A 13,032-nucleotide genomic window follows, 5' to 3' on the forward strand; every position below is an offset into this window, starting at 1 on the left:
CGAAACTTTGGGCCCCCGGGGGGTAGGCTGAACTCGCGAAGCGAGCCTCCGTCAGGAGGGACTTACACCATATCGACCCAAGCTCGCGTGGCTAGAATGAAAATTTCATGCCACTTTTTCTTTAAAAAATTCTACAGCTCACGTATCACTGAAATGTTGTAATTTTTTTACTTCCTTCAAGACGCAAGATGCTAAGCAAAATTCTAGTATTTTTCTTTCTATCATTTTCCATACCAGTAATTTAATAGAATTAAAATAAGAAAAATGCAATTTATAGGGTCACCGAGAATTTTAGCCAATTCTGTAATTTATTCATCTCAGTAACGCACAGACCCTCAGAATTATGCGATCACTGTTTCATGTTCTCACCGTGCATTCTGCTGGAGTGGAAGCGTACACATTGTACGTCGGAAAAAAACTGGCCTTCAATCAAAGCCACAGTACACCGGAAAGAAACCGGCCTTCAAAAGAGCAGTCACAATCCCGCCTCGCTTTAGTCATGTCTACGGGTGATTCTGATACCAGTTCAGTATTCTCCGAAGAGTCGGTCCAAGAGGACGATGAAGCAGATCCATGGCCAGTTCCAGCCAAGAAATCACTCACTCTGCCCAAATCAATAACTAAACTCAAGTCAAAGGAACTGTATTCATTGATCCAAACCCGCGCAAGGGAAAGATACGGCGATGAAGCCAAAGAAATTCAAATACGGGCCGTAATGGACTTGGTAAAACGAAAGAACTCCTTTGTTCTTGCAGGTACCGGGTTTGGAAAAACACGTATCGCTGAGATGTATTGGGATTTGTTTCCCAAAGGACAGAATGCAACGGTATTGTGCCTTAACCCATTAGACTCTCTTGGCGATAATCAGGTTAGCACCAAACAAATCAAATCAGATACACCGGAGTCTAATTTCTTCACAATTACAAATTAGGTGGCAGAAAAAGCAAATGCAAAAAAGCCAATAACAGCGGTGAATCTGACAAAGATGAATCTTACCCCCGAGATTGCAAAGAAGATAATCAAAGGCCACTTTGCTTTTGTCTACTTGGTTGGCCTTCCACGAGCTGTTGCGCGCATGGAAGAAGTTTGGCTAATTGTGTTCCCTTTTACTGCAACTCTCCGCAACTTCTTCAGAGCCCAGAGGTTTTGTTGAATAGTGAGATTTTCCACGATGTATTTTTCAATGAGAAGTTTCGTAATCGGCTGGTCTCGACCGTGGTGGACGAGGCGCACATGGTGTACATGTGGGGATTAGTCGCGAGTGGGAAAGCAAAGAAGATCATCTCTCACTTACGACACCAAGACCGGGCCATCTTTCGACCTTCGTATGGAAAACTCGGCCCAAAATTGGTCTTGACAAATGGGGCTCCAATACTTCTTCTGTCAGCCACATGTAGACCCGTAGCAATGACTGGAATACTGAAAAGCCTCAAGCTCACCCGAGAAAACATATTGATCTCAAGAGCAGAGCTCACTCGACCAGAAATTCGTATCATCCGTATTCCAATGCAGTCGCCATTGAAGTCCTGCAACAATCTTATCCACCTTTACGGTCCTAAAGAGCAGATCCCCAATGAGAAAGTTGTACCTGGATTATTATATTCGACCACACGCGCCTTAACCATGCAAGCCTTGAAAGTAATCAATATCGCACGAGGCACTCCAGGTGGCGAGAATAATCCAAACAGTAGCTTTGCGCGGCGATACCATTCATGTACCGGCGATTTGACAAAAGTGGATGTTATAGATGATTTCGCGAGTGACAAAGTTGCTGTTATATCTTGCACAATGGCCCTTGGCCTTGGGCAGAATTGGAAACGCGTTCGTATGGTTGCTCATATGGGTCGAGGCGATCCAGCTTCAATATTTCAGATGATCGGACGCTGCGGTCGAGATGGGAAACCTGGTCTTGCAATCATGTATGTTGAGCCTACTCGGAAGAATGGAAAGAACTCTGTGGAGGATTTTGACAACCAAACCAACCAAACGGAAGACGATAGAATGGACGCAATTGCAGTTACCCCTGTCTGCTTGTGAATCGCGTATTCTCTAGACAATATGTAAGCAAGGATTGCCACGTAGCTATTCAAAAATTCAGCAACTAACCTCCTTGTTTGTACCACAGGCTGGGGTATGTTCCACTTTCAAACAGCGACCCAAATGTCATCCTCGAGAAGGAGAGAGAAAAGACATGTAAATTTATCAAATGTACTTGTTCGAACTGTAAACCAGAAGATCTCCCAGTAATAATTCGGAATCTGAAGAATCTTGATATCGAAAACTTTACCAATTTTATGGAATCCCCAGTCGACTTATCAATTGAAAATCTAGAGGCATCCACTTTGGTATCCGGAAACACTACAAACAGTATGGATGATGTGATACGCAAAATTCTATGGCCTTCAGCAACCAAGGACCCGTTATCAAGCGGATTGGAAGATCTGGCAACCCACCTCATGTACAAATTTGAGGAGTTTTATGAAAAAAAACACGACATGGAATGCTCACGCCTGACTGCTGCCGATGTGTTCCCAGTAAAAGCGGCTCGTGCCGCAGTGCTAGTTACCGAAAAGGGTGGCTCGAAAAAGGATCTTGCGCGCGTAATTGGAGGGGAATTGTTCGCCGGACACGTCGATTTTCTCTATGCCTGTATGGATGCTTACCGTGGCACCGAACCGTACAGAGAATACCTTCGGTTGCTTGAAGAATCTAATCAAAAGAAAAGCGGGGCACAGAAGCGACGACCAGCGCAAGCAAACACAGCCAAAAATGCAAACCAGCAATCGGGCTCATCCTTACCTAGAGACATAACGATTGCGAGAAATCTGGCTAATATAGATCCTGCATTACTTCAAATGGAAGAAACAAGTGGAACGGATGGTCTGGGTGCTCCAACCATCGCCGGAAAAGCACTGACAAAGAAACAGCAAGCTGCTGAAGATAAGAAGAAAAAAACCGCCATTGATCAAGAGAGAAGGAAGAATCAAAAGGCTATTGATGAGGAGAAAAAGAAACAAGACGCCAAAATCAAACATGAGCAGAACGTCAAAAAGAAGGAGGATGAGAAGAGAGAAAAAGAGGCCAAAGCAGCCAAGAGAAAAGCGGAAAAAGAGGCCAAAGAAGCAACAAAGGGTAAGAAAAAGAAAACCACCCACTTCTATCAGCTGCCTTCAGTTTTATCTTAGTCATCATTGTTTTCATCTTCTTCGTTTTCGTCTACAAGTTGATCGTCATAATGTAACGCAAAAGCCGGATTGAAACAATTCCTCTTAATGATGTTGTTGCTCTTGAAGTTTTCCTGCATGAATATCACGCCTTTCTTATAGATGTCGGGGATAGCCGGAGGGTTGAAACTGTACACTTTAGTTGATTTTGACAATGGATCGTATTGTTCAGCCATTTGGATGAAAGATTCAATTGCCTTATCGTTCAAGGTGCATTTATGTGATTGATGTATATAATTATTACCCGAAAGTCCAGCCATGTCACGGACTAGTTCTCGAAGCTAGGTAACGGTGGGTTTGATTTAGTTGTAAGAAGATGAACAATGATTGCTGTTAATAATTACGAAATGAGGACATTACCATAGAGATATTCAAAGAGTAATCATCCATTAGGCGGCGAATGTTGATTCCAATGCCGCATTTGTTGTAGAAATACTTGAGCCAGTAATTTTGGACTTCCAAGAAAAAGTCTTTGCCAACAAAGTGATTTGGTCGACCGCTTGGGGTAACTAGCATTGAGTGCTGTAGAACCTTCTGTAATCCTGGCGGAAGTACTTCGGTCAGCAAGACAACCATTCGAGGAAGCTGGATGGCGTATTTGTTCAGGCCAGTAATTCCTTGAGCCATAACCGACCACATGCGCCAGATGTTCAAAAGCCTTCCAATATCCCCGGCCTTCATTGCCCGGTCGGCTTCAAGGACGGTTGCAAAGTCGTGCAATCGGAGTAGCAAGTTGTGTCGCTTTGGTTTTGGGCAATCCACATTGGCAGCTTCCTTTCCCGCTTCTTGGAGAGCCTTGGGCGAAAAAAGTTGATCATAGCATTTATCGATTACCTCTTGAGCTTTTTCGGCTTTCCATGTTGGAAGCTCCGTGCCAGTTTTGGGTGCATAAGTCTGGCCAATCAGTTTACTACACACAAGAAGTTTGCAACGCGAATTAGCAAATCAAATGTGTATCAATCACAATGAGTATGTGATGCAGTACTTACAGCAGACAGTATAGAATGGTCACTTCATGCACTCTCTGCATGTTTGAAACCATTAGCGTAAAGTCCTTCTTAGTGTTTGGTCGATCAGAGGGAATTCCCAACAATTCCATCGTGTGCCAAGCGCCTAAATCTTCAGAGTTAGAACTATTGCCAAAATGCAAGAGAAAAATGGCTTGGGCAACGTTCCAGAGAGTGTGTGATGCCCCAAGTAGCATGAAATCGTTTGATAAACTCTCCTCTGCGTAGGCTGTTGGTTTTCGTAGGGCTCTCAAGCTTTCCAGATTACAGAAAGTTCCAAGGTCGCCTTCCATAACTTGAAGTCGCTTGGAGAATTCGATAGCAGACTCGTCTGTTTGGTTGATGATACCTTGAAAAACTTCGCCCATGCCCTCAGCACTGTTATCCGATGCAATCATCATCTTCAACATGGTAATATCTGGAATATGCGGCTCGATTGGATCAATGGGTGGTGGAGTTTGTGAGATTGATTTCAGATCTTCGATCTTTGCAATGTAACCAAAAAGAACAGTTGCAATTTGACTTTTCACTACGTCTCGAAAGTGCCGACTTTGCTCATTTGACGAAACAAAAGTTGAAGGTGGGACAGCTCGTTCAGCAGAAGCTTTGATTGCTTCTGTGTAGCTCTCCAAAGAAAAATCGGCCGGATCAAATTTCGCCAAGAATTCCGGGCTGATTGAGTGAAGATACCCCCAAGTACCGTGAAAAGCGCGGCTAGTTTTATCAATTGACTTTGTATGAACTGACTGTTTGAAATCGATGTTGTCAATACAAAGGAGCGGTCTTAAAGTTATCGCAGACTTAATCTTCTTGAGGATCTTTTTTTTTGAATGTTGCCCAAGTGATTCCAATGCCTTCTGTGCGGTCTTTCTTGAAGACAACAAGCCAATCCAATGTAAGTAGTTGTTGACTCGTTCAGAGACTCCACAAGCAACAAGTGTAACCGAGTTCGCCAATTGGAGTGCGTTGTTCCTCCGATTAGAACCAAAACCAACCATTGAACAGGCTGCCAAAGCAATCTGTTGGGAATTTGAATTGCAAACAGAAGTGATCAGTCAATCTGATTTTACAAAACACAAGGGATGAAAATAAGAATGGAATCTGGTTAATCACCGAATGCGCTCTTCTTTCAACACGTGTACCTTTGTGATTGCGCAATTCGTCGTTTTCTTCAAAGTCTACCAGAGAGTGCACGTCTTTGTCATTGTCATCAAGAGGAGCTGGGTTCTGGTCGGCCGGGGTTTCTTTCACAAGTTTTGATTTAATGAGTTCATACAAGAAAGGCATTCCTTTCGTCATAAGATGCTCATCCCGCACTTTCCTTGACTCCTGGCTGAAAAAGGAAGGCTCGACACTGCTTGCGGGGAACCAAGTGATACCTTCATGCGCATCGTGACGAGTGAGGCCATCAGAAGCAAGAATGAGTTTTGCCTGAAATGGAGAAAGACAGTATTAGGCAACGAGAAACTTTCAAGCGGAAATGTGTTGATTGAACTACCTCCTCAAGAATGTATTTTTTCCAATTTTCCTTTCCCTCATAACCATTGTCAACCACTTTTTCGCGTATTTTATTCAAAATGTCAGCTGGCTACTATGGCAGAGCCACCGTGACAAATAAAAATATAAAAAATAATTTTACATATGAAAGAGATATTATTACTCTTACACATGTAAAACTACGCAAAAACATTAAATACATATATAATTAATTAATTACTCAGCTTTATGTAATTAATATGTAAAATATTATAGAAGATTCTTATTCTACGGGTAAAATAACCTAGGGTACCTCACTTACAAGTACCCTTAATTATTATCCCTTCCTTGTGTAAACTAACTTCAAAGTTTGCGCAAGCGCATCACGCCCCGCGTAGATGCACTTGTATGCACATATATACATAAGTACATATATTTACACCCATTTTTAGTGACGTAACTGAGGTGTTGTGTATAGTTTAAAAGATGGCTTTATTTGTTGCGTGGCGCACCCAAGCCCGCGTGCTCTGTTGCCTAGAGCTCAAGCCCGCGCTCCTAGTGTACATATATGCATAATGCATAAACTAGCCTGAAGCCAAAGCGCTCAGGTTACCAGTAAGTAAGAATGGGCCAGAATACGCCCCAATAGCAATATTACATGTGTTATATGTCTTGTACACATGTAATTAATCACCAAACAAGATGTAATTACCACGTCATCCAATATCAAAACATTCTAGATGGAAAAAGGCTCTTGCAACGTGCACAGGAGACACTAGAAAGCGCCCCAGCTTCTCCCAAGCCTAACTACATGTAAATTACAACTGTAGTAAATATGTAGAAGGGGTCAAATGAACTGGAGCACTTAATAAGCGCCTCCAGAACATGTATGTAGCACTGCTTGCACGTGTACAATTGCACAGAAGCCAGTTCTAGTACCTTCTGTGGCACATTTCCACGGAAATGAGCGTCACAGAACCCCCAAACCAGCCCCCATGACGTGTAAGGCATGTGTAAAAACACGCAGAACCTCTGTAAAAGGCTCTTGGCAACCCTTGTATCCAAGCCCCAAGGTTCCACGACCCACAGCGCCTTCTAGCGCAACCAAATTGCCTCAGAATGCGCCCACAAGTGTCCCCATGTCCCCTGGGCGCCCCTGGAGGCCTGCCTAGGCTATATAAAGGGCCCTTTCTCCGCCCAAAAGGAGATTCCCCAGCTTTACATTACCTATTAGAATTTTTACCCGCCTTCAACAGCCTCATTAGCCTGTGATTTGCCAGGTAAAATACCTACTTTCGTAATTTTTAGCCCCAATTTCCGCCCTGAAGCTGTCCAGTAACCACCCTGCCCTCAAGATTACCACTTCTGAGCGCCTTCAACTGCCCAACTTCACGCCTGAAGAACCTCAAGTGCCCCTAGGGTCTTATACTAGTAAGTTTAAGCCCCTTCTCTTGAGATTCTCCGCTATTTCTTTCTGGGATTTGAAACACCCCTGTTTACAGGCCCCAGTTCTTCATTCTAGAGGGATTAAACACCCCTGATTTATCAGGCCCCTCTTTAAAATTAATTATATTCATTTTATTACGTCAAATTGGCCCAAATTGGCCCAAATTGCCTCATTCTTACGCCATAATTCCCAACAATTACGTTGGAATTAACCCTTATAACCTTGCCTTAGAGTTTTATAACTCTAATCTTTTGCTTTGCACCACGTGTAGCTAGAAGGATAATATCCTTGGCATCACGTAGGCTGACACAAAATCTGCCGGGTAGAGCGCCATCCGTCAGGTGAACCCCATAATGCCCGGCAGCTCTTCACTTCGGTATAGTTGTTTGTGAGAAACGCCTCGAGGAATTTTTTTGGGTTGAGATTGAGTGAGGTCATGACTGCCCAGATGTGGAGGATTTTCTGGTGTTCAAGGCGTAGATGGGGAGGAACCTTGGGTTGAGCTGGATTATCATCCATTTGATCGACCAATTGCTGATTGCTGAAGGAGTGCTATGATTTGTTACAAGTGATCGGTTGATCGAGTTGACATGTGTATGTATGTGGGGTAATGCTGTCTTGTCAGTAAACTGTAACTGGAAAAAAAAGTATGTATATATGTTTGTAAGCTTGGACCTGCTTAGATATTCACGGACCCCCTCTGTAAACAAACTCCAGTGGATTTCAAGGTTGTATTTACTGGGGAAATTCATTTGGAGTAGAAGGATCATCGTGATAAAGCAAAGCTTTGGCGGAGAGGATGGCAAGAAGCAGGGCTATCACCCAAGCTAATTTATTCCACAAAATGTTACGGAAGCAAGGAATTATAAAGGTTTGAAAATTCCTGCCACCTAAATTTGAATTCTAGCCCCCGCAAAACTGGTCGATTAGGCGCAAGTCCCTCCTGCCGAGGGCTGTCGGAGGCTCGCTTCGCGAGACACACGCCCGCAGCAGCGAGGGCCTTGGGTTAAGTTCGGGAAAAACTGGTGCAAAACAGAGCAACCAAACCCTTTCGAACCCCAGCCCCGAACTGAACTAGTGAACCCCCGGGAGGTTTTTTTTTGCCATCTTCCCATCGCTGCTCAATGACCAGTACAAACTGGTCATCGAGATGACTGGAGCTTCTCGATGGCGGGTTTGACCAGTCATCGAGAGAACTCAAACCCTCTCAATCGTTGGTCTGCCCGGTCATCAAGAGGGCTCAAGCTGCTCAATGACCAGTACAAACTGGTCATCGAGATGACTCAAGCTTCTCGATGACCGGTCTGGACGGTCAGTGGGAGGAATCAAACCCTCTCAATGACCAGTCTGCCCGGTCATTGAGAGTGCTCAAGCTACTCGATGACCAGTACAAACTGGTCATCAAGATGACTCAACTTCTCAATGACCTGTCTGACCGGTCATTGAGAGAACTCAAGCTCCTCAATGAGCGGTCTGGATGGTCATTGGGAGGACTCAAACCCTATCAATGACCGGCTTGTACTGGTCATCGAGAGGACTCAAGCTGCTCGATGAACAGTGCGAACTGGTCATTGAACCTTCTTGATGGCCAGTTTGTACCAGGTGTGGTAGGTGTTGATGAGTTTAGGAGGTACAAACTCATCATCACAATGGCACTTCGGGACCCCGGCGCAATGGAATATATTTGGAAAAAACCTCCTCCCTTTCCTGGGAGTGATTTCTGGGTCTGATTTCCTGTACTTGAACATTTGGGGGGACTCAAACTCCAGGTCCCAGGAGTGTTTTTTTGGCAGGGGATTTTTTTCCTGGAAATGCCGACCTGGACCGAGGTGGTTTGAAACCCCCTATTTTCAATACAGATACTTGATAAACCCACTTTGCTTCTAGCATTCCACAGAAAAAAACATTGAAGGCAAAAAATAAATAAAAATAAAAAAAATGAAATTGTCTTCTCAAAAGCTCACTCGGCAAAGCATCTTTGCAGGTGGTCACAGGAAAGCAGAACTGAGGTCACCAAAGTGGCTGGTCACACCAGATGGTTCTAGTGACACTCAGATTGGGGGACCCGCCCGTCCTGGGAACCTTTTGGTTCCTGCAAACCACATTGGGACGCTTTGCCTGCCTGTCCCAGGGACCCAGGCATCCTATTGACGATTGGGTCCTCAAGGTGTTGTTTGAATGCTTGGGCAGGCTGTCCTTGCAACCCAAGCACCCTATCAATCTTGCAACTCAAGCGTCCTATCAACCGCATGGCTTCAGCAAATGACCTACGGACGCCGGTGAAAGTGTCAGGATAACCCAGGTATCCTGAGAACGGCTGGGTTGAGGCCCTCGTCCGCTCAACACCAAGTCTTCCGTCAAGGGGACTTTGACGTCCTAGCAACCCCAGATGCCGCAACCACCGCGGTCAATGAGGACGTCAATGAAAACATCCTGTCTAAAAAGTGTCCTACGGCCAACAAGACGACTATAATGTTCCATGGCGGTCCCAGCGGTTGCTAGGACGCGTGATTCCTGCGACTGTTTTGGCAACGTCCCGGTTTCTCTGGATTGCTCCTGTGGTGTATCTCGCTTTGTCGCCTTCATGGACAGGGGGGACTCCCTGGTTCCCTGTTCGCTCCCCTTCAATCTAGTGATCACAGCTGGGGCGCTGGCACCAATTTGTAGGACAAAGTTGACAAAGTGCAGCCACATGCCCTCCTGTATCACGCCACTGCAGTCACTTTCCCTAACGTGATTCTTTCGAAATCGTTGTTAAATGAACATACATACTACGTGTCCAGGCCCGTCAAATCCACATGTACACATGTACATATTCTGGTTGATTGTTCCTCATTAATGCTACATCCTGCGTTATCTGCGAGCCCAGAAATTCCTCGCAGGGTTTAAGGAAGAGGTTACTAGGTAGGTGGTAGCGGATGTCACATCAAATCAGGGTAGGCCTACGCTATATTGACTCGTTCATCACAGCACAAATCAAGCATCAAGTCGTTCTTCTGTCCTTTTTCATATTCAACTGCTTTCAAAACACGAATTCCCATTAACACAGCGCTTTTCCTGGAGGATTTCTTACCTATCAACATCAGGCTTCATTTCGCTTTTCGACAAAAGATCGCGTTAAGCAAATCATGCAACTCGCGACCGCCTACCAACATCCTATGGTCTTGATTCTATGCGTATGGATCTGCTTTGTAAGCGTCACTTGTGCAAAGAAGACTTGCAATGTTTTGGATTACGGTGCAAAAGTAAGTCCAACTTCTGGTCTCCATTTAAAAAGCTGCTTGCAGTAGTCCAGAGCGAGTTATTGAATCTCAAAAAAATGGCAGGCCGATAAGCAAACCGACATAGGCCCTCCTCTGCTGAAAGCATACGCAGATTGTTTAAAGGCGACCACTGGACGCCCGGAAGATACCATCGTACTAATCCCTCAAGGTTCTCACAACGGTTTTGTTGAAGTCCGAAAAATTGTGAAGCTGATTATTCCTTTTTGGGGGTCCAGGCGATTTTTCCCTCAAGAGCAACGTCCTATTTGCCAAAGGAAAAGGACTTACTTTCACATTCAATGGCCAAATTCATCTAGCTTACAATAGTCGGGTGAGTCCAAAGAAAGAAAGAAAAATCCCAGCTCGATTCTCAAGTAAGGCCGCTGATGCTGAGTGAATCTTTTGTCATGTCTTCATCTAGTACACCGGTAACATGATTGCGTTCACTCGCTGTCAGAATGTAAGATAATTTGAGAAATCTAAGGATTTAAATCCTCAGCGACTCGATTGCAGGTGATTGATCTTGAAACGCATGAAATCCTTCTTCAGCTCGTTGTGAACGGCGTAGGAGCCTTTCATGGCTATGGAGATTTATATCGCCCCGGTGGCAATGTGAGAGAAAAAATTTCTTTAATGGGTTCTCACATGTCACATTAAGGGTTAACTCTCTTCATTTCACCTCTCAGCTCAATCACTTACCACAGCGACCCCGTCTGGTACGGTTTGAAAATTGTCAAGACGTAGATTATTCTGGGGTTGGTTCATCTCTACTTGATTAACCTTTTCTTGGCAATATGGTCGGAATATGCACTGATGGAATGATTCAATCTCACAATCGACAAATGTACCTGGTCTTACGTTTTCTGGATGTAGTTTAACCTATTTGATGCACCTTTATATCGTAAGCAAGTTTCTGTGAATTTTTGCGGAAGCAGGGGAGGTGTTATTCTTAAAGTGATGGCAAACACGGTCTTCTTGTCTTCTTGATCAATCCTAGACCTGGTAGTTGCTTTGGGAACCAAGTAAGCTACACTCGTGAAGAATTTGAAGGTAGTGTATTATCATCATGAACCGATGCGTTTTTTCAGCTTCCGGATCCACAACTTCCGTATCAGCAGTACCAATATTGGTGCCACCGATGGAATAGACGTCTCAGGCACAAACATGTGAGTCTTATAGAAATTATTTGATGAATTCTTCTAGGAATCATTTCCCGCTTTCTGACGGGAGCCTGCTTTCAAAAATAAATAGACATGTGCACGATGGTGAGAGAACTTGAGCGATTAAACAAACGAACAGCTGGAACGCCTATTGATCAAACCAAATCTCTTTCTTGTCATTTGCCCCTACAAAGTTGATATCAAGACCGGTGATGAGTAAGATGCGATCAAATAATGTACTCGTAGCCACAGTATGTGGATAACTGACGCAAGTTTCTACATTAATTATTTAGGTGTGTGACGGCGAAGTCCCCTATGAAAGGATTGCTAGTTGAGCGAGTCAGCTGCATTAACACTGATGGTAGGTTTTCTACTGAAGATGAGCTTTCATGCCACCTGAATAAAATGACTAAATAATCGACACTTATTTCAGGCTGTTCCATCGGTAGCTTTGGGGCATCTGGCAAAGGGTACATCGTCGAAGATGTCTTATACCGCCATGTGAATCTAACCAATGCATCCAACGGGGTCAGTTCCAATTTGATAAATGCTCAGAGCAATGTGTGACACCCTTTTTTAGAACCAATTACTTAATCTTCATATCTGTTTTCCAAACTGTCACCAGGTGGTTGTGAAGACTTACTCGTCGTCCCAAGGAACCATAAGGTAAAAGCTGCCTCTCACGAATTCTAACTCGATAGCTGATAGCCATAAAATGATGTTGAACCTCTTCTTCCAATTGCGTCACGATCACAACAGGAACATCACGTTCACGGACTTTATCTTGGTAAGCTCGATTCACCCTTCAGTTCAAAATAAGCTACTCGACCATCATTGACAAAGAGAAATCTAATCGGATACTTCCGACTTGAAGGACAACGTAGCATATCCAATCAAGGTTAGTTTCTCTAAAATGAATCTGGCAACGATCATGAACTGAAAAATCGTACCTTCACTCCAGTTTGACTATACGTGGGGAGAAACGCTACACAAAACCAAGCGTAACATAGGTTCGAGTTATGGGTCGCAAAAATGGACAGATGCCAAGTTTATTAACTTCCGAGGAACTGGTAGTAAATACAGGCCTTTGGTCACTCTCCACTGCTCTCCTCGCTCTCCCTGCACTCATTTCAAGGTTAGTTGTGCACACGATGATGTGGCTTTCGCCAGATCCACATAAATACATTGAGATTGATGTAATCCTTTGATTTTTTATTTGCAGTTCCAAAACATTCAACTTCAGGGATCAGTCGAAGAACCATCCATTTCTTCAGCTTGCGGGACCGTGGACAACCTCTCAAGAAAAGTTTTGAAGAATAGTCTGCCCGGGTGCTGATGTCATTTCTTAATCGCTTGATGGTCTTGGGCATACTCTTGTCATAAGCGACTTATAATTGTCAGCCAAGCGCGGAAAATAATTCTTTTTGCTAGACAAAAAACAAAGTCGCTCTCTTT

At 44.1% G+C, this 13,032-nt stretch overlaps 2 protein-coding genes across 2 annotated transcripts; both read left to right on the forward strand.

The window, feature by feature from the left end:
- Positions 1–2,495: 2,495 nt before the first annotated feature.
- On the forward strand, positions 2,496–3,185 carry PtA15_7A766 (uncharacterized protein; the record flags this gene model as incomplete). The annotated part of the gene is made up of 1 exon (XM_053171407.1): positions 2,496–3,185. The coding sequence occupies one exon, from the start codon at positions 2,496–2,498 to the stop codon at positions 3,183–3,185; it is 690 nt and encodes a 229-aa protein (XP_053022592.1).
- Positions 3,186–10,282: 7,097 nt separating this feature from the next.
- PtA15_7A767 (uncharacterized protein) lies at positions 10,283–12,913 on the forward strand (the record flags this gene model as incomplete). The annotated part of the gene is made up of 18 exons (XM_053171408.1): positions 10,283–10,399; positions 10,481–10,586; positions 10,654–10,748; positions 10,839–10,877; positions 10,967–11,029; positions 11,104–11,172; positions 11,291–11,318; positions 11,415–11,439; positions 11,506–11,583; positions 11,669–11,682; positions 11,772–11,793; positions 11,871–11,938; positions 12,011–12,105; positions 12,203–12,243; positions 12,337–12,364; positions 12,452–12,475; positions 12,539–12,712; positions 12,800–12,913. 18 exons carry the CDS (start codon positions 10,283–10,285, stop codon positions 12,911–12,913), a joined length of 1,200 nt encoding a protein of 399 aa, XP_053022593.1.
- Between the last annotated feature and the right edge of the window lie 119 nt (positions 12,914–13,032).

The sequence above is a fragment of the Puccinia triticina genome, chromosome 7A (assembly GCF_026914185.1).
Source record: "Puccinia triticina chromosome 7A, complete sequence".
NCBI lineage: Eukaryota > Fungi > Basidiomycota > Pucciniomycetes > Pucciniales > Pucciniaceae > Puccinia > Puccinia triticina.